This window comes from Candoia aspera, chromosome 5 (assembly GCF_035149785.1).
Source record: "Candoia aspera isolate rCanAsp1 chromosome 5, rCanAsp1.hap2, whole genome shotgun sequence".
NCBI classification, from domain to species: Eukaryota; Metazoa; Chordata; class Lepidosauria; order Squamata; family Boidae; genus Candoia; species Candoia aspera.
In genome coordinates, this window is record NC_086157.1 from 9153667 (window position 1) to 9177675 (window position 24009).

The 24009-nt window shown below is 49.8% G+C and overlaps 2 protein-coding genes across 2 annotated transcripts in view; both read left to right on the top strand.

Moving 5' to 3' along the window:
- The window catches only part of WBP4 (WW domain binding protein 4), a 352512-nt gene that overhangs the window by 159754 nt on the left and 168749 nt on the right, over positions 1-24009 (top strand). The gene's annotated exons all lie outside the window — the stretch shown is intronic.
- Positions 12413-18818, top strand: PCDH8 (protocadherin 8). Its single transcript, XM_063306096.1, has 3 exons — positions 12413-14962; positions 15352-15559; positions 18165-18818. Exons 1-3 carry the CDS (start codon positions 12413-12415, stop codon positions 18536-18538), a joined length of 3132 nt encoding a protein of 1043 aa, XP_063162166.1. The 3' UTR covers positions 18539-18818.

A 24009-nucleotide genomic window follows, 5' to 3' on the forward strand; every position in this document is an offset into this window, starting at 1 on the left:
GTGGAGCAATGTTTCGTCTGCAAGATTTCTATGGCCATTTGCCACTGGTGATTTGTATTGCGACCCAGCAGTCAGGCCAGTAAGGAAGAACGCCACCCTGAGCTGGTTGTCCACATCCCTATCCCTTTTCTACCTCCACAGCATCTGATGCAGCTACATGACATCACGCCGATTTTTCCTCTGGGAAAAGGGAATTGAATCCCACTGGCCAGCGTCCCCTCCACCCCTTCAGCACATCACCAGCAGGTGCAGGTGCCACTCTGGAGTTAGGCAAGTGTTTCCTCTTTCTCTGCAGATGCAACAGATAAGTAAGGATGCTTCCCTGCCTGCCAAAGATCGGAAAGAATCTGGTAGCTTCTTTTCAGGATAACCAATTTTATTCAAAGGATAACCAATTTTATTAAGCTGACTTTTGACAACCACATGCCTGCCGCTCTCTTCCTACAATTCCTCACTTACCAGAGACGGACTGTTGATTTTTTTTTAAAACACAGACTTCCTTATGAAGACAGAAAGAGAAGGTGCCGTCGTCCACCTTGCCAGTTGCTTGGGACCTGTCTCCCACTTAGGAGCACCGAACAGGAAAAGAAAACCCTGCTGCTCCCCGTGAAGCTTTTTGCGCATAAATGCATATTGCAATTAGGGTGTGATTTTAGGCATTCACCCAAGCAAGTGTTAAGCAGCTCAAACTAAATTCTATTTCTGTTCCTTTTCATGGTTGGTTGTGTTTTCATGGCAAGATGTTTCCAATGCTTTAAAAATCAGCAGCCAGAGGAGAGGAGATGGCCTGAATGAGCCCAAAGCATTCAGGATACACCCAGTCACCCAGCCAGTCCCGAGAAGTCTGGACTACAGTGCAGATTTAACACACTGCAAACTGTAATGCAGTATTGCCATGTTGGAGAGCAGCCTTTTAATTCTAGCACCGAAGTCATGAGGCTCTTTTAATTTTGTGCTGGGGATAAGATGGGGTTAGTGTCGTGTGCTCAAGGGGGTTGGTCTCTCCCTTTAAAGTGCTAGTTAGTTGTGGTGTTTGAAATGCACAGTTGGTGTCATGCTGTAGATCTCCAGACCAAGGATCTGATCTTCTGCAGAAGAAGGAAGGAAGGAAGGAAGGAAGGAAGGAAGGAAGGAAGGAAGGAAGGAAGGAAGATTTTTTAATATGTACAGGTAGTCCTCATTTAGGGACCACAATGGGGACCAGCAACTTGGTCATTAACTGAAGCAGTCGCTAAGTGAAACTGTGACTGTGCTAATGATCTTTCTTCAGCTTTCTTTTGCTTTAGAGACCTGCAAAGATCATAAATGTGAGGACTGGTTGCAAAGTTACTATTTCATCACCATTGTCATTGCAAATGGACACTGTCCAAGGCAGTCACTAAATGAGGACTGTCTGTACAGCCATCTTGCACACCCAGTGGAAGAAATCCACCCTGAAGACAAGAAGATTTACTTCTGAGCTAGCATGCATAGAATCAGGATCCACAGCTGCTAAGATCTTGCTTTATAACTGGTCAGTCTGGTTATCCCTACATCACATTAGCACCCTTTTTTCAACCTAAGATTCACATGATTCCTTGAGTTGTACACCACTACCAGCTTTGAGGACTGAAGCTGTTTAGATTAAAGTCTGCTGGCTTCCAGACTTTATGGGACTATACCATTCTGGAACCAGCCTTAATGTTATGATGGAGTTGCCTCCAGTTTATTCAGCATTAAACCAATTCAGCCTCCAGGCTCCTTTGTTCCTGGGAGATTTTAATTGCTTGTAACTCACAGCATTGTATTTCGATTAATTTATTGTAATTACTTATTTAATCACATCTAGATCTGCACATCCAGCAAGGGGATTAATGCTGCTCCTCTGCCCCTGCTCCTTGAGGGAAGATCCCACTGAAACTAGGGAGACTTCCTTCCAAATCAATGCACAGAGAACAATCTGGCAGGGGACACCCACTGGATTGGCCCATCTGGGGCAGATGGACATTGTGGCCTCTTGCAACTTCCTTCAATCGGGTGCTCTCCAGATGTGTGAGATTACAACTCCCATCATCCCTTTCCCCATCAAGAAGGGTGGATGGAGTTGCTGGGTGAGGTCAATACCAGAAGGTGCCAAGTTGAGCCTTTCCTTCCATCTCCCTCCCGACACATAACATAGATTGGGTGAGAAGCTTTGGTGGACTGTTTGAGGGGCCATCCAGGCTTGCAAAAGTTTGAAGATATAAGGGACAGTGGGTGAGGATGAAGGGCTAACCTGCAGCCATGCTTGCTAATACAAGGGTGGACTTGGGGTAGACATCAAACTGGTCAGGAAAACTGGAGCCATTTCTATGTTGTGGAAGAATCCGATTCAGTTGTGGTGCCTGAAGGAGAAACATCTGCAGAAACATCACGATTCACTGCCTGCCAAGCTGCATCTCCAACTGAAGGGAGATAGAAGCAGGAACCCAAAGGGAAAAACCTCTCTCCTTGCCCCCCTTTGAGCGTCCACCCCCTCATGCACCCACTTCAGTGATGTTGGATGCTTCTGAGAAGGCCTCAAACAGGACGTGGCAGCAACTGCCTCATTTATTAGCAGCACATTTATTTATCCAGGAGGGCCCCAACCATCTCCAAAAGGTGGCAGACAGTTCTGGGCCTCATTTTACATTTTGCAAAGATGCTCTTTCTTCGGCTAAGTCCTCTCATTGGGTGGCACCTGAGCTCCAGATTCTGAAAGGAAAAGCAGCTTTTTTCCCTGTGTGTTTTCTCCAGAATAGGCATAAATTCAATCTCACTCAGATTAAACTCAGCTCCTAGTGACTCCATGGCTTGCTGGCAACAATACAGAAGAGCTGTATTCTTCCAAGACGTTGGTTTCCACTTTAACTTAACCTGCTATTTCCTGGTGGTCTCCCATCCAAGTAGCGAGCAGGTCTAAACATGCTTAGTCGCCTGAACTGGAGAGAGATCTGACTTTTAATCACGACTGGTGGCCGCACTGCATCAGCCTTGGCTGATCTTGAGAATATGGCCAAGGCAGGTTGGGCTTTGGATGGGGCACCACTAGGAAAGCCCAGAGGCTTGGAATGAGACACTGGCAAATCACTCCACGCTGTCACCAAGACTGCCCATATAATCCGCAGGAGTCAAGCTGGGCTTGAGGAAAGCTTCACTTTAGCCTTCCCAGGATCCAAAGCTTACTGGCTTGTGAACACGGTCCAGGAGCAAGAAAAGGATCAGTAGCCAGATCAACTGGCAAATGCAGTGACTTCCTGGCCTGTGGGCTGGGGAGGGCCGGTCCCGTCTCACCTTGTGCAAAATTGTCCTCCCTGGCATAAGGGGAGAAAGCAAATCCGTCTCCCTCCAGCCCCGGGGGTTGTGGAAAGCAGCGACCCCCACTCCCCACCCCCACCCCGCGCGCCCGACTTGCTCTGCATTGGAACCGCCTCTTGCTTCTCTCTTCCAGCCCCGCGCAGCTCGGAATCCGGAGGAGAAACGGAGCGGAAATGCACAGATCGTTCCCACCCCGACCGACCGCCCAGCCGCGGATGCTGGGTCTGGATCTCCGTCCAGGGCGTCCGCGTCCAGCGCGCCACCTCTTCGCGTCGGCTGGATGCCAACCAAGAACAGGAAACACACACACACACGGTCGGCTTCAGAGGATCGCCCGCCGTTTCTCTGTCCCTCTTTCTGGCTACGCCGCCGCATCATGGGGTGGAGGGGGGAGCCCCGGGGGCGCCCTGCCACTGCTTCCACCGCCCCCGCGGGATCCACAAGACGACGTCACTACGCCGTTGCGGTGGATTTCTTTCTTGCTCCTCCGCTTACGGTCCATAGGCCAGGGATACCGGGTCATTTGATCCCCAAAGAAAAGGATAGGGTAGAGATTACCTCTGAGGGTCTCCGAGTCAGTGGGTTTTGAACCTTGATTGTTCCCCTGGCTTAAGAAGCTTGCGGAGAGTCCGGGGGGTTCTTCCCATTTACATTTTTCCAGCCCGATCATCTATCTCCTGAGGGCATCAAAAGACCCACCCTGCCCTTATCGTCAGGAGCCCACGAATGTGGTAACAGTAAGATGTCCCTGCCTGTACTGGGGTAGAAAGAGTATTTGCTCCGTTCCAACACCATCAGCCTCAAGGTGGGTAGCACTGACTGAGCTTCCCCATCTTGGAAGGGAGACCACCAGGTGAAGTCAGGTGAAGAGAAGCACGGTTAGAGGGTGTTGGGAGGTTCGGGGGTGCACCCCCTCCCAATCACTAACCATCTCCACCACAACCATTTCCCCCATCCTTTGCACCCTTCCTCAGCACTAAGTTCCTTTCGCACACACCATTCCCCATCCCCTGTTTTTAACATCAACTTCAGGTTTCCAATTTAACAGCATTCTGAAATGCACATTTACCTTACGCGTGTGGCGACTTGGTTTTTTTTCCCCTCGCAGTATCTAAAAACTAGGGATGACTCTGGAAGCGGGCTTTTGTGACTGACTTGCCAGTTTCCCTGTATGTGTCAGTTTCAATCACTTTCGCTTCTCCTGGCCCGGGAGAGACGGTTGCCCAGCAGCTAGTCAGTTTCTGTCATGTTCTCATTCTAATGTCTGGTTAACATTGTAACGTTTCACATGTCATTCTCTGTTCCGTATCCCTTCACCCGGGGTTTTTCCATTCTGTTACACTCCCTTGTTGTGAGGGCTTGGAATGCATGTTTGGGTTTGCGCTCCTGTTCAAGGTTACGTTCCCAGGCGCGTCTAACGGCATTCAGCACCTGGGAGGGGGAGCGTCCTGACGGGTGACGGGGCGGGACCTGCCCACAAGCAAGGCTTTTAAGTTTGTATTTGGCGCGCTTTTGCTCATTCTCAGCTTTCTCTGTATTTGCATACTATTCCTTTAATAAATCAGTTATCTTTAAGCCGAGCTTGTGAGACTGAGTATTTGGGTTTAGGCAATCGTTACATAAAGCTGAGAATCATTTTTTCCATTTTCCGCTGGCCCCATCCAATCCTTGGATAAGAGGGAACGCCAGCGATGACCGAACCTCAACTTCGCGTAAGTGAGGGAGGCGAAGAGGAGCGGGAGGTGGCCAAAAGCCGGCCAGCGCTAACCTCGAGAGCGCAAAGAGCAGCACGTCGGGAGTTGCGAGATACCCAATTGGACGAGCTGCTGACATCCATACAGGAGAGTCTCAGGAGTGAACAGAGATCTGTTATGGAAAGAACCACGGGGAGGGGGTCTCCCCCATTGGCCTGGGAGCACGAAGTCCCCTTGTCACCGAAGGTGGTGATAACCAACCAACCCCCGGAGGAGCCGGTCACTCCGGCCCGTATGAGGGCATTGGAAGATAAAATGGATTTAATAGTGACGATCCTCAAGGATCTACCCAGAGAGGATCAGCCCAGAGTGGCAGAGCCCACCCCGGAGGATTGGGAGGAAGAGCCGTCACAGTACCCCAGGCACAGCACCCTGTCGACCCGGGGGAGAAGTAAGACTCGATCAGCCCATCAAAGGGGAGAGCGAGAGGCAAGACCCCCTAGGGATCGACCACTTGTGGGGGCTCGGTGTACGCTGTCATTCGCGGCACCGCCACAGCCAGCTGAGCCGGTAAGAACCTTCCCACCATTTGGAGTGAAGTTTGATGGGGATCCCGCAACGCTCTCCTTCTTTATTACGAATGCCAAGCATTATATAGAAGATTGGGGTCGGAACTTTCAGTCTGAACATGGCAAGGTCAATTTCATTGCCAACAAGCTGAGAGGAAGGGCAGCGGATTGGTATGTGCAACTATGCCAAGCTGAGGCAACTGAGTTAGAGGACTTCGATGAATTTTTGTGGGCACTCAAGGAGCATTTCGAAGACCCCCTAGCCCAAGAAACGGCCAAAAATGACCTGCGCAAACTCTACCAAGGGTCCCTCTCAGTTGCTAAATATGCGTTGGAGTTTAAAGCTTTAGCAGGAAAAGTGGAAGACTGGTCTGAGCCAACAATCATCGAATTGTTCAAGCAGGGGCTAGAACCCGAAATCCTTCGATGGGCGCTAGGCAGAGACGATCCCAAAACGTTATATGGGTGGATTCAGTTGGCGGGAAGCGCAGAAAATGCCCTACGAACCTACGCCCATACCAAAGAGCTTAGACAAACACGTCTTGCTAGAGGAGCGCGCACATCTGGACTTGCCAGCCGCCCCAAACCGAAAACCTGGGAAGAGGAGAGGGAGCAACGGTTCTCCAAGGGTCAGTGCCTCAGATGTGGGAAAGACGGGCATCGAGCCACGTCGTGCCCGAGACGCCGTCCTGAGGAACGACAGACGAAACCCACGGTAAAGATGCCTGCTCCTGCTCCACCGCGAAAACTGAAGGCGGCCCTCGCAGAACTGGACCCCCCCGACCTATCCTTCGGAGAAGAGGAGGAAGAGTTGCAATTCGAGCAGCCGGCGGGAAAAGCCTACCACCTGCCCTGAAGGGCGCCCTAGGGCAGGTGGAAGAAACCGGGCGTAACCATGATTCGGTGAGTGGAAACTTCCCCACACTGACTGTTAAAGTTAAACTGAGCTCAAAAACCAAAACTGTGGAAGTGTGGGCTATGCTAGACTCGGGTTGCTCCCGTTCCCTAATGCACCCTGACGTGGTAGCAGCTCTCGAACTGCCCACGTTCCCTTTGGCAAGACCCATGATTTTCACCCAATTGGATGGAACTATGGCGGGAGGGAAAGCAGTCAATCTTTCCACGGGACTGGTCGCTTTGCAGATGGGCTCCCATCAAGAAAAGCTGCCATTTGTGGTAGCTCCAGTGGGGGGCCCTCTGGTAATCCTGGGAATGCCTTGGTTTGTGCAACAAAACCCTTTTATCAACTGGCTCCATAGAACTGTAACGTTTGCAGATGGATTTTACAAAGTACCCGAAAAGGACTTACTGGAGGACATGGAGGGTGGGGGGGTAGCGTATACTACTGTGCAAACGCTTCACCCTCTTGAAGGACTACCCAATCAGTATCAGGATTTTGCTGAAGTATTTGGGGAAAAAGAAGCGGATCGCTTGCCACCCCACCGAAAAACGGACTGTGCCATTGAGTTTTTACCAAATGTAAAGTTGCCTCACCCAAAAATATACCCCATGTCTCCTAAAGAGCTTACCACGCTAAGGGAGTTCATTGACAAAAACCTGGCTAGGGGTTTCATTGAGCCGGCAAATTCCCCGGTAGGAGCTCCTGTCCTATTTCGGCCAAAAAAGGATGGGTCATTAAGACTCTGTACCGATTTCCGCGGGCTCAATGCGGTCTCAATATTAAATAAATATCCTTTGCCCCTGATCAAAGATATGTTATCACATCTGGCCAGAGGCAAAATCTTCTCAAAACTGGATTTGAGAGAAGCTTATTTTCGCATTCGCATAAGGAAAGGAGATGAGTGGAAAACAGCATTTAACTGTCCTCTTGGGGCTTTCCAATATAAAGTCTTACCTTTTGGCTTATCTGGGGCACCCGGGGTTTTTATGCAGTTAATCAATGAGGTCTTGCATGACCACCTATTTAAAGGGGTACTGGTATATTTGGATGATGTATTGATTTATACTGAAACCATGTCAGAACATATCCACTTGGTGCGTCAGGTATTGGCTAAATTGAAAAAAGCAGAGTTGTACGCAAAACTGTCAAAATGTGCGTTTCATCAGTCGCAAATTGATTACCTAGGTTACCGAATTTCAGCTCAGGGCATTGCAATGGACCCTGCAAAAGTAGAAGCTATTGTGGCATGGGAGCCTCCTCGCACCAGGAGACAATTACAAAGTTTCCTTGGATTCTCTAATTTCTATCGGGCCTTCGCCCAAAATTTTGCAGAAATCGCCCTCCCCCTTACGGAACTGTTAAAAACCAAGGGACAGGGGGATACGCGACGTTCCAAGAACCCAGGCGCGCTCCTTCAATGGACTCCAGCCTGTCAGCAAGCGTTTGAAACGCTCAAACAACTTTTTACCACAGAACCAATTTTACAGCATCCAAACCCCTCTAAACCCTTCGTGGTACAAGTCGATGCTTCTGATTTTTCCATAGGCGCAATCTTGTTACAATCTGACCAATCTGGCGATTTAAAACCCTGTGCCTACCTCTCTCGCAAATTCACTGAAACAGAGAGACGATGGCACGTTTGGGAAAAGGAGGCTTTTGCTGTAAAAACGGCTTTAGAGACATGGCGACACCTATTGGAAGGTACTTCCAACCCTTTTGAGGTCTGGACTGACCATAAAAACCTGGAAGCTCTAAGCACCAGCCGAAAGCTCAGTCCGAAACAGCTCCGCTGGGCTGAGTTCTTCAGCCGCTTTGACTTCACTCTTAAATTTATACCAGGCAAGAAAAACTTTTTGGCTGATGCACTCTCGCGCAGACCCCAAGATGCTGGCCCAGGGCCAACGGTCCAAGGCACCGTCTGGACCGACAAACAGTTAAGTCTGGCAGCGGTGACTCGCAGCCAGACCCGAGCACAATCGACTCCGCCTCCAGCCGCTCAGCCTTCCAGCGGCTCGCCTCCCTTGTCAATTCCCTCCGATTTGCAACAACAGTTGCTCTCCCACCTTAAAACAGATACTTGGTTACAAGCCAACAGACACATGTTAACTTTCACCGATGATCTTGCCTGGCGCAACGATCGTCTCTATGTACCCGAAGCAATGCGAAAAACCATACTCCAGCGCTGCCACGATGACAAACTGGCGGGGCATTTCGGCTACGTGAAAACTTTGCACCTCGTTCGCCGCCAATTCTGGTGGCCCACTTTACTCAAAGACTTAAAGGAATATGTCACTGCGTGCCCTGTATGTGCGGCGATAAAGCGCAAACCGGGCAAGCCCCAGGGTCTCCTTCAACCCGTGGCCACTCCGTCTGTCCCTTGGCAAGATATCTCCATGGATTTTATCGTTGATCTACCCCCTAGTCAACGAAAAACTGTCATTTGGGTCGTCAAAGACTTTTTCTCCAAACAAGCCCACTTTATCCCATGCGCTTCTATCCCCACCGCACAACAGCTGGCACGCCTCTTCCTCATCCACGTGTACCGCCTCCACGGTATCCCCGCCCGTTTGGTGAGTGACAGGGGCACACAATTTACGTCACAATTTTGGCGGGCATTTTTAAAACTTTTGGGTACGAAACAATCACTTTCTACTGCTTGGCATCCGGAAACGGACGGATCTACAGAGGCGGTTAATTCTACATTAGAACAATACCTCAGAGCTTTTGTTAACTACCAACAAGACAACTGGGTCGATCTGCTCCCATTTGCTGAGGTCGCTTACAACAATTCCATTCATCAAACCACTGGTCAAGTTCCCTTTAAAACAGTTTTTGGACGTGAATTTGTTCCTATTCCTGAACTTCCTCATCCTCAACCACTCCCAGCCACCCTCGCTGGCTGGGCAGACTCTCTCAAAGACTCATGGTCTAATATTCTACTCGCTCTCCACCATGCCCAAGCTACCTATAAACGCCATGCCGATGCAAAGCGTTCCCCAGAACCATCCTTTGCAGTCGGGGATAAAGTCTACCTATCAACTAAATTTATCAAGTCCCCACAACCCTCTAAAAAACTTGGTCCTAAATTTGTCGGTCCTTTTCCAATTGTTGCTCAGCTCAACCCTGTTACGTTTAAACTTGATTTACCTCACAACCTTAAACGTTTACATCCTGTTTTCCATTGTAGCTTACTCAAACCCTGCCTGTCATCGGACCGTTGGCATCCGCAACCCACTCCTCCACCTCCCCTCATGATAGACAACCAGCAGCACTTCGAGGTGGCATCTATTCTCGATTCCAGACGCCAGCGCTCTACTCTACAATACCTCGTCCGCTGGAAACATTTCCCTCATCCTGAATGGGTTGCTGCTCCAGACGTGCATTCTCCTCGTCTCGTAGCCCAATTCCACTCTGCCTATCCTGACAAACCGGCTCCCTGATTTCTTTTGGGGGGCAATATGTCATGTTCTCATTCTAATGTCTGGTTAACATTGTAACGTTTCACATGTCATTCTCTGTTCCGTATCCCTTCACCCGGGGTTTTTCCATTCTGTTACACTCCCTTGTTGTGAGGGCTTGGAATGCATGTTTGGGTTTGCGCTCCTGTTCAAGGTTACGTTCCCAGGCGCGTCTAACGGCATTCAGCACCTGGGAGGGGGAGCGTCCTGACGGGTGACGGGGCGGGACCTGCCCACAAGCAAGGCTTTTAAGTTTGTATTTGGCGCGCTTTTGCTCATTCTCAGCTTTCTCTGTATTTGCATACTATTCCTTTAATAAATCAGTTATCTTTAAGCCGAGCTTGTGAGACTGAGTATTTGGGTTTAGGCAATCGTTACAGTTTCTGTCACTCCGCTCTAGCTGCGCTGCCTTGGCAGAGTTTCTTCTCCTCCTCTGTGCGGCTATTTCTGACTCGGTGCCTTCCCCTACATTTTCTTATTTCACATTATTTTAACTAAGGAGACTCCCAAAAGGGATCTCGCGGCTGGGGAGGCCGGGGGGCGAGGAAAGAGGTTAGAGAACGGCTGGCAGAGTCCTGAAGCCCAGCGCACCCCGTCCCCGCTGAAGCCGCCAATGGTGGATGCTTTCCGCTGGCACTCGCAGGGCTTCAGCCAGCTGGCGGTTTGGCACGGAGTCGGACCACGTGCAAGAGGGGAGCAGAAGGGGGGGGGAGGACATTAACTGCGGAGGGGAAAGGTGCTCAGCTCCCCCCCCCCGAAACAGCCCATTTAATTTTGTATTATACCGACTGGGACTCCAGATGCACCGCTGGGGCTAGTCAGGTTAACCCGGGACTCTGTTGAGAGACCAGCAGTTCTGTCTCCAACCACGCAGCCTCCCGGGATTTCCTTCATTCACCCAGTATGCTAAACTGGATTCGTTGTAACTTGGTTTGGGGTTTCCTGTTTTCTTTTCTAGGATTTCTCAGCTTAATGATTGATGAGCCTCAGTGATTTGCGGCAGTGGAGAAAAGGGGTTCATTCAGCAAGCGGGTCCAGCGCGTTGTATGGACGCGCTCCTACATGTCACGAGCCACGGCCCAGCAAGGGAGGGCTTCGCGCAACGCGCGAGAGGGGCGGCTCTCTCCGCACCTGCCCCGTTTTCCGGGCGGCTCCGTTACTCAGCGTTGGACGCGAAGAGCTGCCTCGGGAGTCTGCCGCCTCGTCCGCTTCTTCACCCGCCCACCCTCCGCACCCATCCGCGCCGCCTCCACCACCGCCGCCTCCCAGGTGCGATCGGGGCCGGGCTTCAGCGTCCTGCTGTGATTGGTCCCCTGGAGCGAGCGTTCCCCGTCGGGATCCCAGAGGGGGGAACAAAGAGGGAGCACCTTCCCCGAGCCTCGCGGGAGGGAGGGCTCGGCCGCGAGACTCTTCGCCCCATTGTGCGCCCCGGCTGAAGCGTCAGGGCAGCTAGGACCCAGGGCGAGGGGGTGATTGAAGGGAACCGGGCAGGATCGGCACCGCGGGCTGCCCGTCTCGCGCTGCCCAGGTGCCCTCCGCCCCTTAGCCTGTCCCAGGGCATTAAGGCAGAGCTTGGGGTCCTCGACGGGCGGGCTTCTAGCTCTCCCTGGTCGCCCCGCACAAGGACCCTTGCCCTCGTTCTTCCTCCGACGCTGCCCGCTCTCTGGCTTCAGATTGGGAGCTTTCCAGCCCCCCCGCCCCCGCCGCCACCTCCCCGCCTTGCATAGAGACAGAGCGCTTGGCCAACTCGGAAAAGGGCCCCCCTTGTTCATTGGTTGGAGCTTTTTCCAAGCTGCATTTCTGGACTGGGAGGAGGGGAGTCCAAGGTCGAGACCACCCCCCCAGCCTCCGTGAGGAAGCCTCCTCTTGAACCCCACGGCGCGCTCCGAAGACTCCTAGCCGCTTAACGAAAAGGCGAGCTGGTCTAGTTCCGACGGACGGCCAAGCTTTTAAGCCGGACCGACCCCGCCCCGGAGCAACGCTGGAGCCAAGAGGCGAGACCCCGAGGGGGAGGAAGCGAAAACCCCCAAGGACCCCGAAGCGAGTTGCCCTGGAACGGGTCTCCCTCCCCGCCGGGGGCGCAGAGCCTCCCCTCCCGCCAGCCGGTTCCCCCACACCCACCCATGGATCGCTTTATTCCTCGTCTAAGAATTTTCGAGGAGGGGTCCCGGGAGGAAACCGAAGCTGCTATTGGCTGCCGGGCGACGTTCATTTGCATACCCGCGCCTATTTAAGCTGCGAGGCGGGGTCGGTCCGGCTCAGAAGCTATAGTGGGGAGGTCGGGCGCAGCCGGAGCATCGGAGCAGGTGCGCGCGAGAAAGCGCTCCTCGAAGCGGGCTCGATGCGGGGCGGGGGTGCAGTCCGGACCCGTTCAGGGAAGGATTGACAGCCAGGCAGCTGGGAAGGGGCTGCGCTGCCTGGCCCGCTCCGCCTGCCTGCTTTCCTCTTCCCTCCGTGCTCGGCAGCTCGCGAAGCATGAGCGCCCGCAAAGACAGCGGCTGCCCGGGCGTGCTCGGCCACCCCGTGGGGTTCCTCTGCCTCGCCTGGCTGCTCGCCTCCGCTCTGGGCAAGACGATCCGCTACCACACCTACGAGGAAGACCCTCCCGGCACAGTGATCGGGACCCTGGCCGACGACTTGCCCCTGAAGGTGCCGGCGGGAGGCGAGAGAAGTTTCCGGCTAGTGAAGGCGCCGGGCAACGGCTCGCTGGTACGGGTGCGCGAGCGGGACGGGCAGCTGAGCCTGGGCGCCGAGCGGCTGGACCGCGAGCAGCTGTGCGGCCAGGCGGAGGCGCCCTGCCTGCTGGCCTTCGACGTGCTCAGCCTGGGCGGCCCGGCCGCGTCGCCCTTCCGCCTGGTGCACGTGGAGCTGGAGGTGCGGGACATCAATGACCACGCGCCACGCTTCCCGCAGCCCGTCCTGGCCCTGGAGGTCTCGGAGAGCGCGGCGCCCGGCACCCGCCTGCCGCTGGCCCTGGCGCACGACCCGGACGTGGGCTCCAACGGCCTGCAGAGCTTCGCCCTCTCGCCCGGCGGCCCCTTCGGCCTGGAGGCGCAGAGCCGCGCCGACGGACTCAAGTGCGCCGAGCTGGTGCTGCTCCGCGAGTTGGACCGCGAAGCGCAGGCCGCCTACCGCCTGGAGCTGGTGGCCAAGGACGGCGGGAGCCCGGCGCGCTCGGGCACGGCCACGCTCAGCGTGCGCGTGCTGGACGCCAACGACAACGCGCCCGCCTTCCCGCGGGGCGCGCTCCTGACCCTCGAGCTGCCCGAAGACGCGCCGCCGGGCGCGCTGCTGCTCGACCTGGACGCCTCCGACGCGGACGAGGGCGCCAACGGGCAGCTGCTCTACGCCTGGGGCAGCCAGGTGCCCCCCGAGGCGCGCCAGCTCTTCAGCCTCGACCCGCTCTCGGGCCGCCTCGGCCTGCGGGCCGCCGTCGACTACGAGCGCCAGCGCACCTACGAGCTGGACGTGCAGGTCAGCGACCGGGGCGCCAGCCCACTGGCGGCCAGCTGCAAGGTGGTGGTGCGCCTGCTGGACGTCAACGACAACGCGCCCTCGGTGGCCATCAGTGCCCTCAGCCCCGGGGGCGCGGACGCCCAGGGCGGCCCGGGCCCCGACGAGGCCGAGGCCGAGGCCGCGGCAGTGGCCTACGTGAGCGAGGCGGCGCCGGCCCAGAGCCTGGTGGCGCTGGTCAGCACCTCGGACAGCGACGCGGGCGCCAACGGGCAGGTCCGCTGCGCCCTCCTGGCCGCGCCCCACCAGCCCTTCGCCCTGCAGCGCGCCTACGACGCCGCCAGCTACCTGGTCCTCACCACCGGCGCGCTGGACCGGGAGCGCGTGGCCGAGTACAACCTCACGCTGGTGGCCGAGGACCTGGGCTCTCCCCCGGCCAAGACCGTGCGCTCCCTTACGGTGCGCGTGGCCGACGAGAACGACAACGCCCCGCGGTTTGCCAAGGCGCGCTACGAGGTGGCCCTGCTGGAGAACAACCCCCCGGGCGCCTACTTGACCACTGTCCTTGCTTCTGACCCCGACCTGGGCCCCAATGGCAAGGTCACCTACCGCCTGCTGGACAGCCAAGTCATGGATGCTTCTATCTCTACCTACGTTTCAGTGGATCCAGCCACAGGAGCCATCTATGCTCTCCGAACTTTTAACTATGAGATCCTGAAGCAGGTGGAGCTGTCCATCCAAGCCATGGATGGGGGATCTCCTCCACTCTCCAGTACAGCCTTGGTCAAAGTACGAGTGGTGGACCAAAATGACAACGCCCCTGTCATTACTTCTCCGGTGCTCACCAACGGGTCTCTTGAAATTGGTGTGTCCAGCAGAGCTTCCAGAGACTCCCTCATTGTGCACATCAAAGCCAGAGATGCGGATGAGGGCATCAATGCAGAGCTGAGCTTTACTTTCTCAGAAGATCCCCAGCAGCAGGAAGGAACCCTAGACGTTTTTGCCATCAACCAGAAAACAGGAGAAGTTATGCTCATGAGGACCTTATCTGAAGAACAGCTGGGCCAAGTCTATCCATTGCTTCTCACTGTGGCTGACAATGGGCTGCCACCGCTCTCCACCACAGTCATGGTGAATTTCCTGGTGACTGCATCACTGCCTCCCTCTAGTGGCCAGGAGTCAGCCAAGCCCAGCTCTTGGGAAGACCAGACATTGCAATGGGACGTCCCCTTAATTGTCATCATTGTTCTTGCTGGGAGCTGCACTTTGCTACTGGTGGCCATCATCACCATTGCCACCACTTGCAATCGGCGCAAGAAGGAGAAGAAAGGGGCCTTGGAGGAACCCCTTGACACTTCTCATTTGGAGAAGGGACATCAGGACGGAAGCTCCAGTGATGGTGGCCTCAATTCCTCCAGCCCCCACTTTGAGGTGCATTCCTTCCCCAGCAAATCTTCTTTCGCTAGTCCTGAGCCCTCTCCAGCCAGCGAAGATATCTCAACTTCCGAGCAGAGCCGAGAAAGCACCAGTCTCTATGACAGCCAGAGCCGACTCCGAGGAGCAAACTCAGAGGTAACCTTCTGCACTTCCCCTTGCCAGTGGAGGGAAGGAGAGTTATCTTGCTCTTTGCAGCTTAACTTATTCCTGAACGTTGAATGAAAAATGCATGCTGTAATTAATAATAAGACAGGGGCATCGTTATTCAGAGGCACATAGAGAGATTTACTGAACCCAAATAAAACATGTTAGAATTTAAGGTATTAGGGGTCCATGTGGGTTAGCTGGTTGCAGGTGGTGGAAAATCATATATTTGGGGGTCCCTTGTGGGTGATCCAGGCTATTGGTTAGCCTATTTTTATCAGCATTCTGTCTTCTGACAATAATTGTGTCTTTTCTTTTGTGTGTCTCTGTTTCTCTTCTCCAACCCTCAACCTCCGTTCCTGCATCTGTGCTGCTTGCAGTCGTACACTTCCACCCCTAGTTACAGCAAAGAACCAGTGGCCCCAGTAGCCATCTGGAAGGGCCATTCTTTCAATACTTTATCAGGCAGAGAAGGAGAAAAATTCAGTGGCAAAGATAGTGGTAAAGGTGACAGTGACTTTAACGACAGCGATTCCGACATCAGCGGAGATGCTCTTAAGAAAGACCTCATCACACACATGCAGAACGGTAAGTCTTCTTTTACCCCTTAGCTTATTGACCTAGAAACGTCACAGAGGGATAGAATGGTTGCTTCTAACACAGAATAAAATGAGCAGGATGTTCACTGCAAAGCACCTCTAATTACCTAGATATTCATCATCCATTTTGGGAAAGCTCCTTTGATCCTAGGAATACACAGAGCTACAACCATGCGGTGCCTCATAGCCACTTGCGAGAGCCCTTGGGGACATACGCACCAGTGTGGCAGAAGATGCTGGATGCATCTGCACCACCGTTTGGAGGAACAGATCCACTTTAATTAACTATTACATCCTTATCCTGCTCTTTCTCAAAAAAATGATCCTCTATTCCCACTACGATCCTTGGAGGCTGAGAGATGGTGACTCATAAAAGGCCACTTGGAAAGCTTCATAGTTCAGTAGGGATATGAACCTATTTTGCTTGGCCCTCATAACGTGCCTGGTTTTATTACCAAGTCAGGTGGGCATGCAGAAATCTTTGCAGCTGCTGATTTCGCCACTGTTTCATCACCATTAAAAATGGAAGGCATTCTTAGAATAGAGTCCAGGTTTGTCTTCAAAACTGAAAGAGGGAAATCACTACTGGAAACATGCCTGGTGGGGTGGAACCACTGTATTAGGTTCGAGCAGTATCTCTCAATATTGGCAATTCCAGATGTGTCAGTTTCTGTTCCCAGAGTCCCCCAACCAGCATGACCATTTGCTGAGAATTGGTCCACACATCTGGAAGTTGCAACATTGGGAAATCCTGGGTTGGAGGATGCTGGTTTTCTGCATATTGCTGGATTTCAGTTGGCATAGTCCTTGATCATTGGCAGTGCTGGCTGAGCTTGACATAAGCTGAAATCTAACAACAGCTAAAGGACAACAGATTGCCCACTTCTGCCTTATACGTTCCCTGAAAGCTGTTACGATGTACAAGAGAAAATTATGAACTTGAACCAAGGAGATCTGGTTTAGTTTGATGAAGACCACAATATCACTTGGGCCAGACATCAATGCTTTGTGTAGTCTACTTCTACTTTACGTGGATCTTATAAACATAATAAGGTAAAGGTAAAGGTTTCCCTTGACGTAAAGTCCAGTCGTGTCCGACTCTAGGGGGCGGTGCTCATCTCCGTTTCTAAGCCTTGGAGCCGGCGTTGTCATAGACACTTCCGGGTCATGTGGCCAGCATGACGACTCGGAACGCCGTTACCTTTCCGCTGAAGCGGTACCTATTGATCTACTCACATTTGCATGTTTTCGAACTGCTAGGTGAGCAGGAGCTGGGACGAGCAACGGGAGATCACCCCGCCGCACGGTTTCGAACCGCCGACCTTCCGATCGGCAGCTCAGCGGTTTAACCCGCAGCGCCACCGCATCCCACTATAAACATAATAGGAGGACAAATATTACTCCATTTCATTGCAAGTTTTAATAACGGTATATTCCTAGATAGCTCACTGAATTATCAAGGGGTCAAGACACTTCTGTTTTATTTCCTGATCCTTTTAAATTGACTTTGATCTGTCCATCGTTAGTCATATCAATCCTCATTTCTTTTTTCCTTGGGGAACAGTTAGAAGAGACAATTACACAGATATAAAACACTGTCAAAAAACAAACAAAAAATACATTATCTCAACCACATCTACATTTTTATTGCTTTGGGTTGGCTTCCTCAGACAATAGCCCCTGGAAGTGGTGAGAATTGTAGACCGGTACATTAGAGGACAGTAAATTTGGGGAAAACGTTTCACATGTTTGACCTTGAGATGCCAATTTTGGAAATTTGTACACTGAATTCTAGGCCACCTGCTTCCTCCCCCCCCATTATATTGACTGAATTAATTAATAAACAACACAATATTGGAGCCAATATTGTTACCTGGGAATTCAGCAGTCTTATCTAGATGGCAGCCAAGTGATGGGTGGAGTATTGGTAATGCTACAGGTTTTTTCTTGTTTAAGCTACACTAACCGTACCTTTACTCAACATGGGTGGTTGGAATCAACTGAAGGTTTTATGACTGACATGACAAATGCTATGATTCTTTGCAATTTTGAGACCAGTCAATGAATAAATTTCAAAGTGGGGTTGCAGCATCCATTGAGGAAGAAGTTATCAATTCATTCAATTACTCAAATCTACATATGTTTGCCTTACTGACTACACAAATGTAGGGAAGTCTACTGGACTTGGAACAGAATAAAACTGAAGTTGCCACACCTCGACTGGATCCTGCCTGAGGTTTTGCTGTTATCGTGTGCTTAATCAGTAAAACAGTAACCCCAACTCCTTGTGGGGGTTCAGATCCCAACATTAAGCCTGCAGGAGGGCCTCAGTTGCCATCAGGAATAGAGAATCCTGCTTTCCTAGCCATCCCGTTCTGAACCAAGATGGAGGCTTCTTGTCCCAAGGGCCAGAATATAATTTATTTTGCTTTGCAGAGTAGCTCGGCAATTCAGGACCAATTTGCTACTAGACATCAGTGGAAGTGTTTATCCTACTTGGAATTCCTAGCCCTGTTTCCCGTGCCTTCTGTTGTGGCCTTTAATCTCTTGCATCTGTTGTTTACGCATCTGCTTTGTCCCCTGCCTTTTTCTAGGGCTCTGGGCTTGTACTGCTGAATGCAAACTCCTGGGCCATTCGGACCGATGCTGGAGTCCCTCCTGCGCCCGATCCAATCCTCACACGTCTCCCCACCCCAAAACTCAGCTCTCCACCTTCTGCAGAACCACATCTTTGCCCCGAGACTCACTCCATCGCGATCATTTCTACCCTGCTCAGCTGCCAAAGACAGTCGGGCTACAGAGCGTCTATGAGAAGGTTTTACACCGGGATTATGATAGGACAGTTGCCCTGCGCTCCCCACCTCATCCAGGGAGGTTGCCTGACCTCCAGGAGATATCCGTACCTTTATATGAGGCCCCCTCCACTCGTTATATAGGCTCTCCCCCTGAGACCAGCAAGAAGGTTTAAAGGTCTCCAGAGCTTGATGCCTGTGAGTGTCTGGCCACAAGCCCTATTTAAAAAACTGGTGTCTGGCCTCTGAACTTGTATTTCTAAAAGGCTGCATTTGTGGGGACCTTTGTTCCCCACCTCCTTTGCAGTGTAGTTGAAGAGGACAGTGACTCTGAGCATGTGCAAAGTGTCTTTCCCACCGCTTTGTGGCCCATTCATCTTGCCCAAGATTCCAGGAAAACTTTTTTATACCTTTTTTGATAGATGAAACATGGCTTTATTTCTCTTCATCCCAATCTAAGTAGGACCCATCGCCAAGACATTATCAACCGGGTCTGATGATGTATATAAAGTATAAGTAAAATGTGCCTTAAAATATAAAGATGTGTGTATGTCCAAATATACATGCATATCACATAGAAAAAGATGTGTCTGTGTGTATTTGCACAGGCATACACCCAGAATGACATGCATAAACATGTATGTGTGTGTACAGATAGATAATGATGTATAAAGTTGTTGGGAAAGATTTCCAATTGCGTTGGTACTGTTTGATATTTGCAAACGAAAAAATCTTGTTGATGTAATTTTTATGAAATGTGCAGTATTTAATTATTTACTGATGTTCCTCCTTAGTTTCACCCATGGTCTGCATTTTCATCCCTTTTTTTTCAACCTGTATATCATGTAATGTACTGTTTGTATATAGAGAAATGTCATTCTATTTTTATATAATAAAACCTCGAGGATCAAATATTCTTTCCAAGGGAAATATTTAAAAGACATGCTCAGCTCAGAAAAAAAGAGAAAATCGTGAATCTTTTTGGGATCCATAAAATAATGTTAATGTTAGTTATGCAATTGCTTGTTGTTGGGCAGACTGCTTTGCCAAGTGTGAATTGTGTTTCTGAAGTCCATGGTGAGTTTCAAATTAAGTGTGGATTAATTATTCTGTGTCACTTGTATAAACACTAATAAAGGTTATGTGACAGAGGGGTTTGAATATCATGATTCACTGGCCTTAGCAGATAAAACTATTTTTGCATAGGAAAACCAAGAGTTAATGAACTCCACCATAAAATTACTAGCATCAAAGCTTAGTTGAATTCACCTCTTACATTTCTAGAGGCAATGCAATGAATGACAAAGTCCCACATGCCATTCAAATAATTTAGCTCGTGTTTAGAATAGATAATATAATCAAGACTGTTCCTCAGATTATGTAATCTGAGTTTCCCAGATTATATACATTTACATGGTTTGGGGGAAAAATAGGCAGCTGGTGGGGGTGGGGGACACATTTAAAATGTTTTAGAAACCTAACAGCTGCAATGCTGTAGATAAAGCCCAAAAAATTCTAGTGATTTTTTTTGTTCTGTTTTTTAAGACTATATAGTCTTTTTAAGATTATGGCAGGGGTTATGTTACATGTTTTATTTCTTGCAGCAGAATGATGGCAAGGCTTGATTTTTGGAAATTCTTTTCAGGAGAGGCAACAAAAAGAAGCGTTTGGGATCTAAATGTAAGACATGGCATTCCATGTTTCTAGATCCACCAAGATAAAAAAAATTGCAGGTTGCTTTCATGATGCTTTTGAGGGATCATAGATGGGGAGTGTGGTAGAAATCTGGTTTCAAACTGTTCCAAAACATCTGTGTCCTACCAGTATCCTTCATGGTTTGAACTCCAGGCCAGGTATCAGCTCCATCATTTTCACATTCACATCATATTTCAGTCCCAATTAATGCACAATGCTGAGAACATGGATCAAATCAAATCACCATAGTTTGGTCAAAGACCAGATCAAGTGGTTCTTGGGGAGCTTCTACAGGATGTCTTCCAAGAAGCCATACTGCACAACAGTATCAGGAAGTGAGAAATGATCAGTGAGACTACCAAAAGCTTCCTTTCTTGATGTTCTCAAAACTTCATGATACATGGCAATTGGCTGCAAAATATCCCAAAATGATGATGCCCAAAGGTCAAAAGTAGCCCACTACTTCTGTAAATAGCCCTTGACATCCTACGAAGGACTTGCTTTGGGGAGCTTGCAAGATAAATATAATGTCAATTTATGCAATTACAGGGTTTTATATCTCTGTTCAATTGGAGGTTTGCTTAAGTGAGAACTGTTGTTCAATCTTCTCTGAGCAAAGAAGCTAAACAGAAGACGATCGGATCTTAGATGGGAGACAACTTGTCATGAGTAAGGATGGCGAGCAGGGGGCTCCCTTCCAGACTGTTAAGCGCATGTGTAGCACTGAGGAATTGGTGAGCCATTCCAAGAGGCACAGATTGGGACCGCCTTAACCTGCGGGGTTTATATGGCTGGGTTTTTCCCATGCTTGTTCAGTTTGTTAGGATTACTGTTATGTATTAGCAAATAAACATTAGAGAACAGTTCCCTGTCTCAGAGTGTTTCCTGGGAGTCAGGACATAACTAGGGAATACTTTGCCTTGTTTTTAGTGTTAGATTGTCTCTCATCAAAACAAGCATGATTTTAGTCAGGGGTAGGTGACATTAGCCAGGCAACTTAATTTTTGTCTGGCCTCATCAACTTGTCACTATATGGATTCTTGGATGCTCCACCAAGGTTAGAGTGTTGGGAAGGTTCTCTTTGAATTCCAGGAAGTTTCAACAAAGCAGAAGTTGGTTAGTAGTCTCTACTCCTGTCACTTTGAACATCTGCAAGAGTTTAGAGCTACCAAGCTCAGGTTAGAACTAAGAAAGGTAAAGCCTCTGAGCCCAGCTCAATTCCTGGTCACTCTGTGGCATTATCCATGGTAACTTAACTTAACTCCCATCTGGCCTCAGTTGTCCCAAGTGGATATATATACAATCAGGGTCTTGTGAAAGCCTGGCTGAAGGAGCAGTTGGCTGAAGTTTTGAGAACTTCAAGAAAGTTTGGCTGAAAGAGCAGGACTTTAGCTCCAGCTTGACCAAAACACAATTAGGGAATATCTATTTTTATTGAATGAGTTCTAATTGATAGGGCCATATGATTTACATCCTGAAGGAACATCCGCCCAATTATCTTTGAGAAATCCATCCATTATCTTCGGATGACTGGAGGATGGAAAATGTTGTCCCTATCTTAAAAAAAAAAAGGAGGAAAGGAACCAGGAAATTACAGACTAGTCAGGCATTAATTGTAGAGAAATGAACAATCTGCAAGTAACTTGAAAACACATGGATCTGTCAAGAATAAGTCGTGCCAAACTAATCTTATGCCACTGTTTAATCAAGTAGCTCCATTAGTAGATTGTGAGAATGCAATGCATTTAACGCATCTTGACTTTTGCAATGCTGAACTAAGTACCAGTAGAAGAGAATATACCCCTTGCCCATTGTATTCTGACCCACAAATTAGGGTTCAGTCTTGGACCTGATACAAAAGGAAGAGGAGCCGACCAAGGGCAAGGTGGATGGATGATATTCTAGAGGTGACGGACTCGTCCCTGGGGGAACTGGGGGTGTTGACAACCAACAGGAAGCTCTGCCGTGGGCTGGTCCATGAAGTCACGAAGAGTCGGAAGTGACTAAACGAATAAACAACAACAAACTTGGACCTGATACACTCTGGCATTTTTATTAATGATTTTAATGCTTATCAAACGTGTAGATGACACAAAATAGGATTGCATAGCTAATTCCCCAGAAGACAAGGGAAAGAGTCAAAATAATCTTGATAGGTTAGAATAGTGGGCTTAAAATAAATGAATAATAGAGAAAATACATGAATAATAGAGAAAAATGCAGATTTAGTCATTAAGACAAAAGAATGACAGGTACAGCATACAGGATGCCTGATCTGGAAATAATACATGTTGAAAAAAATATTGGAACTGTTGTTATTCCAAGTGGAACATGCTGGAATACAGTTGCTAAAAAGGAAACATAAGAGGTTTAGAGGTTCGCATCAACAGTCTGGAGGTTCCAAACCACAGTTATAAAATGTTCACTCTACTCGACTTTGGTCAGATCTCACCTCAAGTGCTGTGCATGGTTCTGCACACCATGTTTTTGACAGACAGACGGAAAGATTTATACAGTCTGAAGAGAAGCCAGAGTATATAAAATATTCAGGCAAATTAGGACAGGTACAAAGGGTGGCATGGGTAGATTGGGATTAAGACAGACAAAGAGAGAATCGTAGGAATAGCTTTGTCATAAGTTTAAATAAGATAGCACTCTTCAAGTTGAAGACGTGTCATACAGAAGGTCCAAATGTGTTCTCTGTTGTACCAGAGTGCAGAAAAGATTACTGAGAGAAGTGCTTGGTGGTGGTGGGGGGTTAGGGAAGGGTGGTAAAAGGTAAAGGTAAAGGTTTCCCTTGACGTAAAGTCCAGTCGTGTCCGACTCTAGGGGGCGGTGCTCATCTCCGTTTCAAAGCCTTGGAGCCGGCGTTGTCCATAGGACACTTCCGGGTCATGTGGCCAGCATGACGACTCGGAACGCCGTTACCTTCCCGCCGAAGCGGTACCTATTGATCTACTCACATTTGCATGTTTTCGAACTGCTAGGTGAGCAGGAGCTGGGACGAGCAACGGGAGCTCACCCCGCCGCGCGGTTTCGAACCGCCGACCTTCCGATCGACAGCTCAGCGGTTTAACCCACAGCGCCACCGTGTCCCTATAAGGGAAGGGTGGAAGTCATGTAAAACCCTATACTTGAGGAATATGATGTAATGTAACATTTATATCTCCCTGCTGTGACAACTTAAGGGAAGGTAGACCACATATATCATTCTGGGATAGCTCCTAAAGTTAAGACACTGAATATAAGTATCCAAAACACAAGAGTCCATGAGTTCAATTCTCAGTAGAGGCTTGAACCCTATAGAAGAAGATCTGGCTATGAATGTCTGATCAGCCCCAGTAAGGATGAACCCACTCATGTATGGCCTCTGGGTGGCCAATATGGCTCAGAACTTTGTGATCTGATATTTTGTTCCATAGCAGGGACTTGTGTTCTTGTGATTATTTGTAAATCACTGTACACATGAAAAATAAAATGGAGAGTAATATATATATATATATATACATATATAAATAAATAAATAAATAAATAAATAATCCATTCAATCCTGTCCAATTCTCAGAGACTGCCTGCAGTTTTCCTGGCAAGGTTTTTCAGAAATGGTTTGCCACTGCCTCCTTCCTAGAGCTGAGAGAGAGTGACTGGCCCGGGGTCACCCAGCTGGCTTTGTGCCTAAGGGAGGACTAGAACTCACGTTCGCCCAGTTTCTAGCCTGGTGCCTTCACCACTACATCAGACTGGCTCTATAATAATAAATAGTTGCATAGAATTTGGATTTAGGTTATGGTGGTGATGGTGATGGTGATGATGATGATGATGAACTGGAAATCAGACTTCCTCAGAAAGGGCTGGATGAAAAAAGTAAGACCTGAAAACTAAACCATCATCTCTGACTATAACATCAAGGTCAGGATGATAAACTGTAGAAGGTTGAATTGTTTCATCTTTC

Bases quoted from the DNA above. Each gene is read 5' to 3' on its own strand.
- PCDH8 (XM_063306096.1), top strand. From the start codon at position 12,413: ATGAGCGCCCGCAAAGACAGCGGCTGCCCGGGCGTGCTCGGCCACCCC. The intron at 14,963-15,351 runs GTAACCTTCTGC...TGCTGCTTGCAG, and splicing joins TCCGAGGAGCAAACTCAGAG to TCGTACACTTCCACCCCTAG. The intron at 15,560-18,164 runs GTAAGTCTTCTT...GCCTTTTTCTAG, and splicing joins CATCACACACATGCAGAACG to GGCTCTGGGCTTGTACTGCT.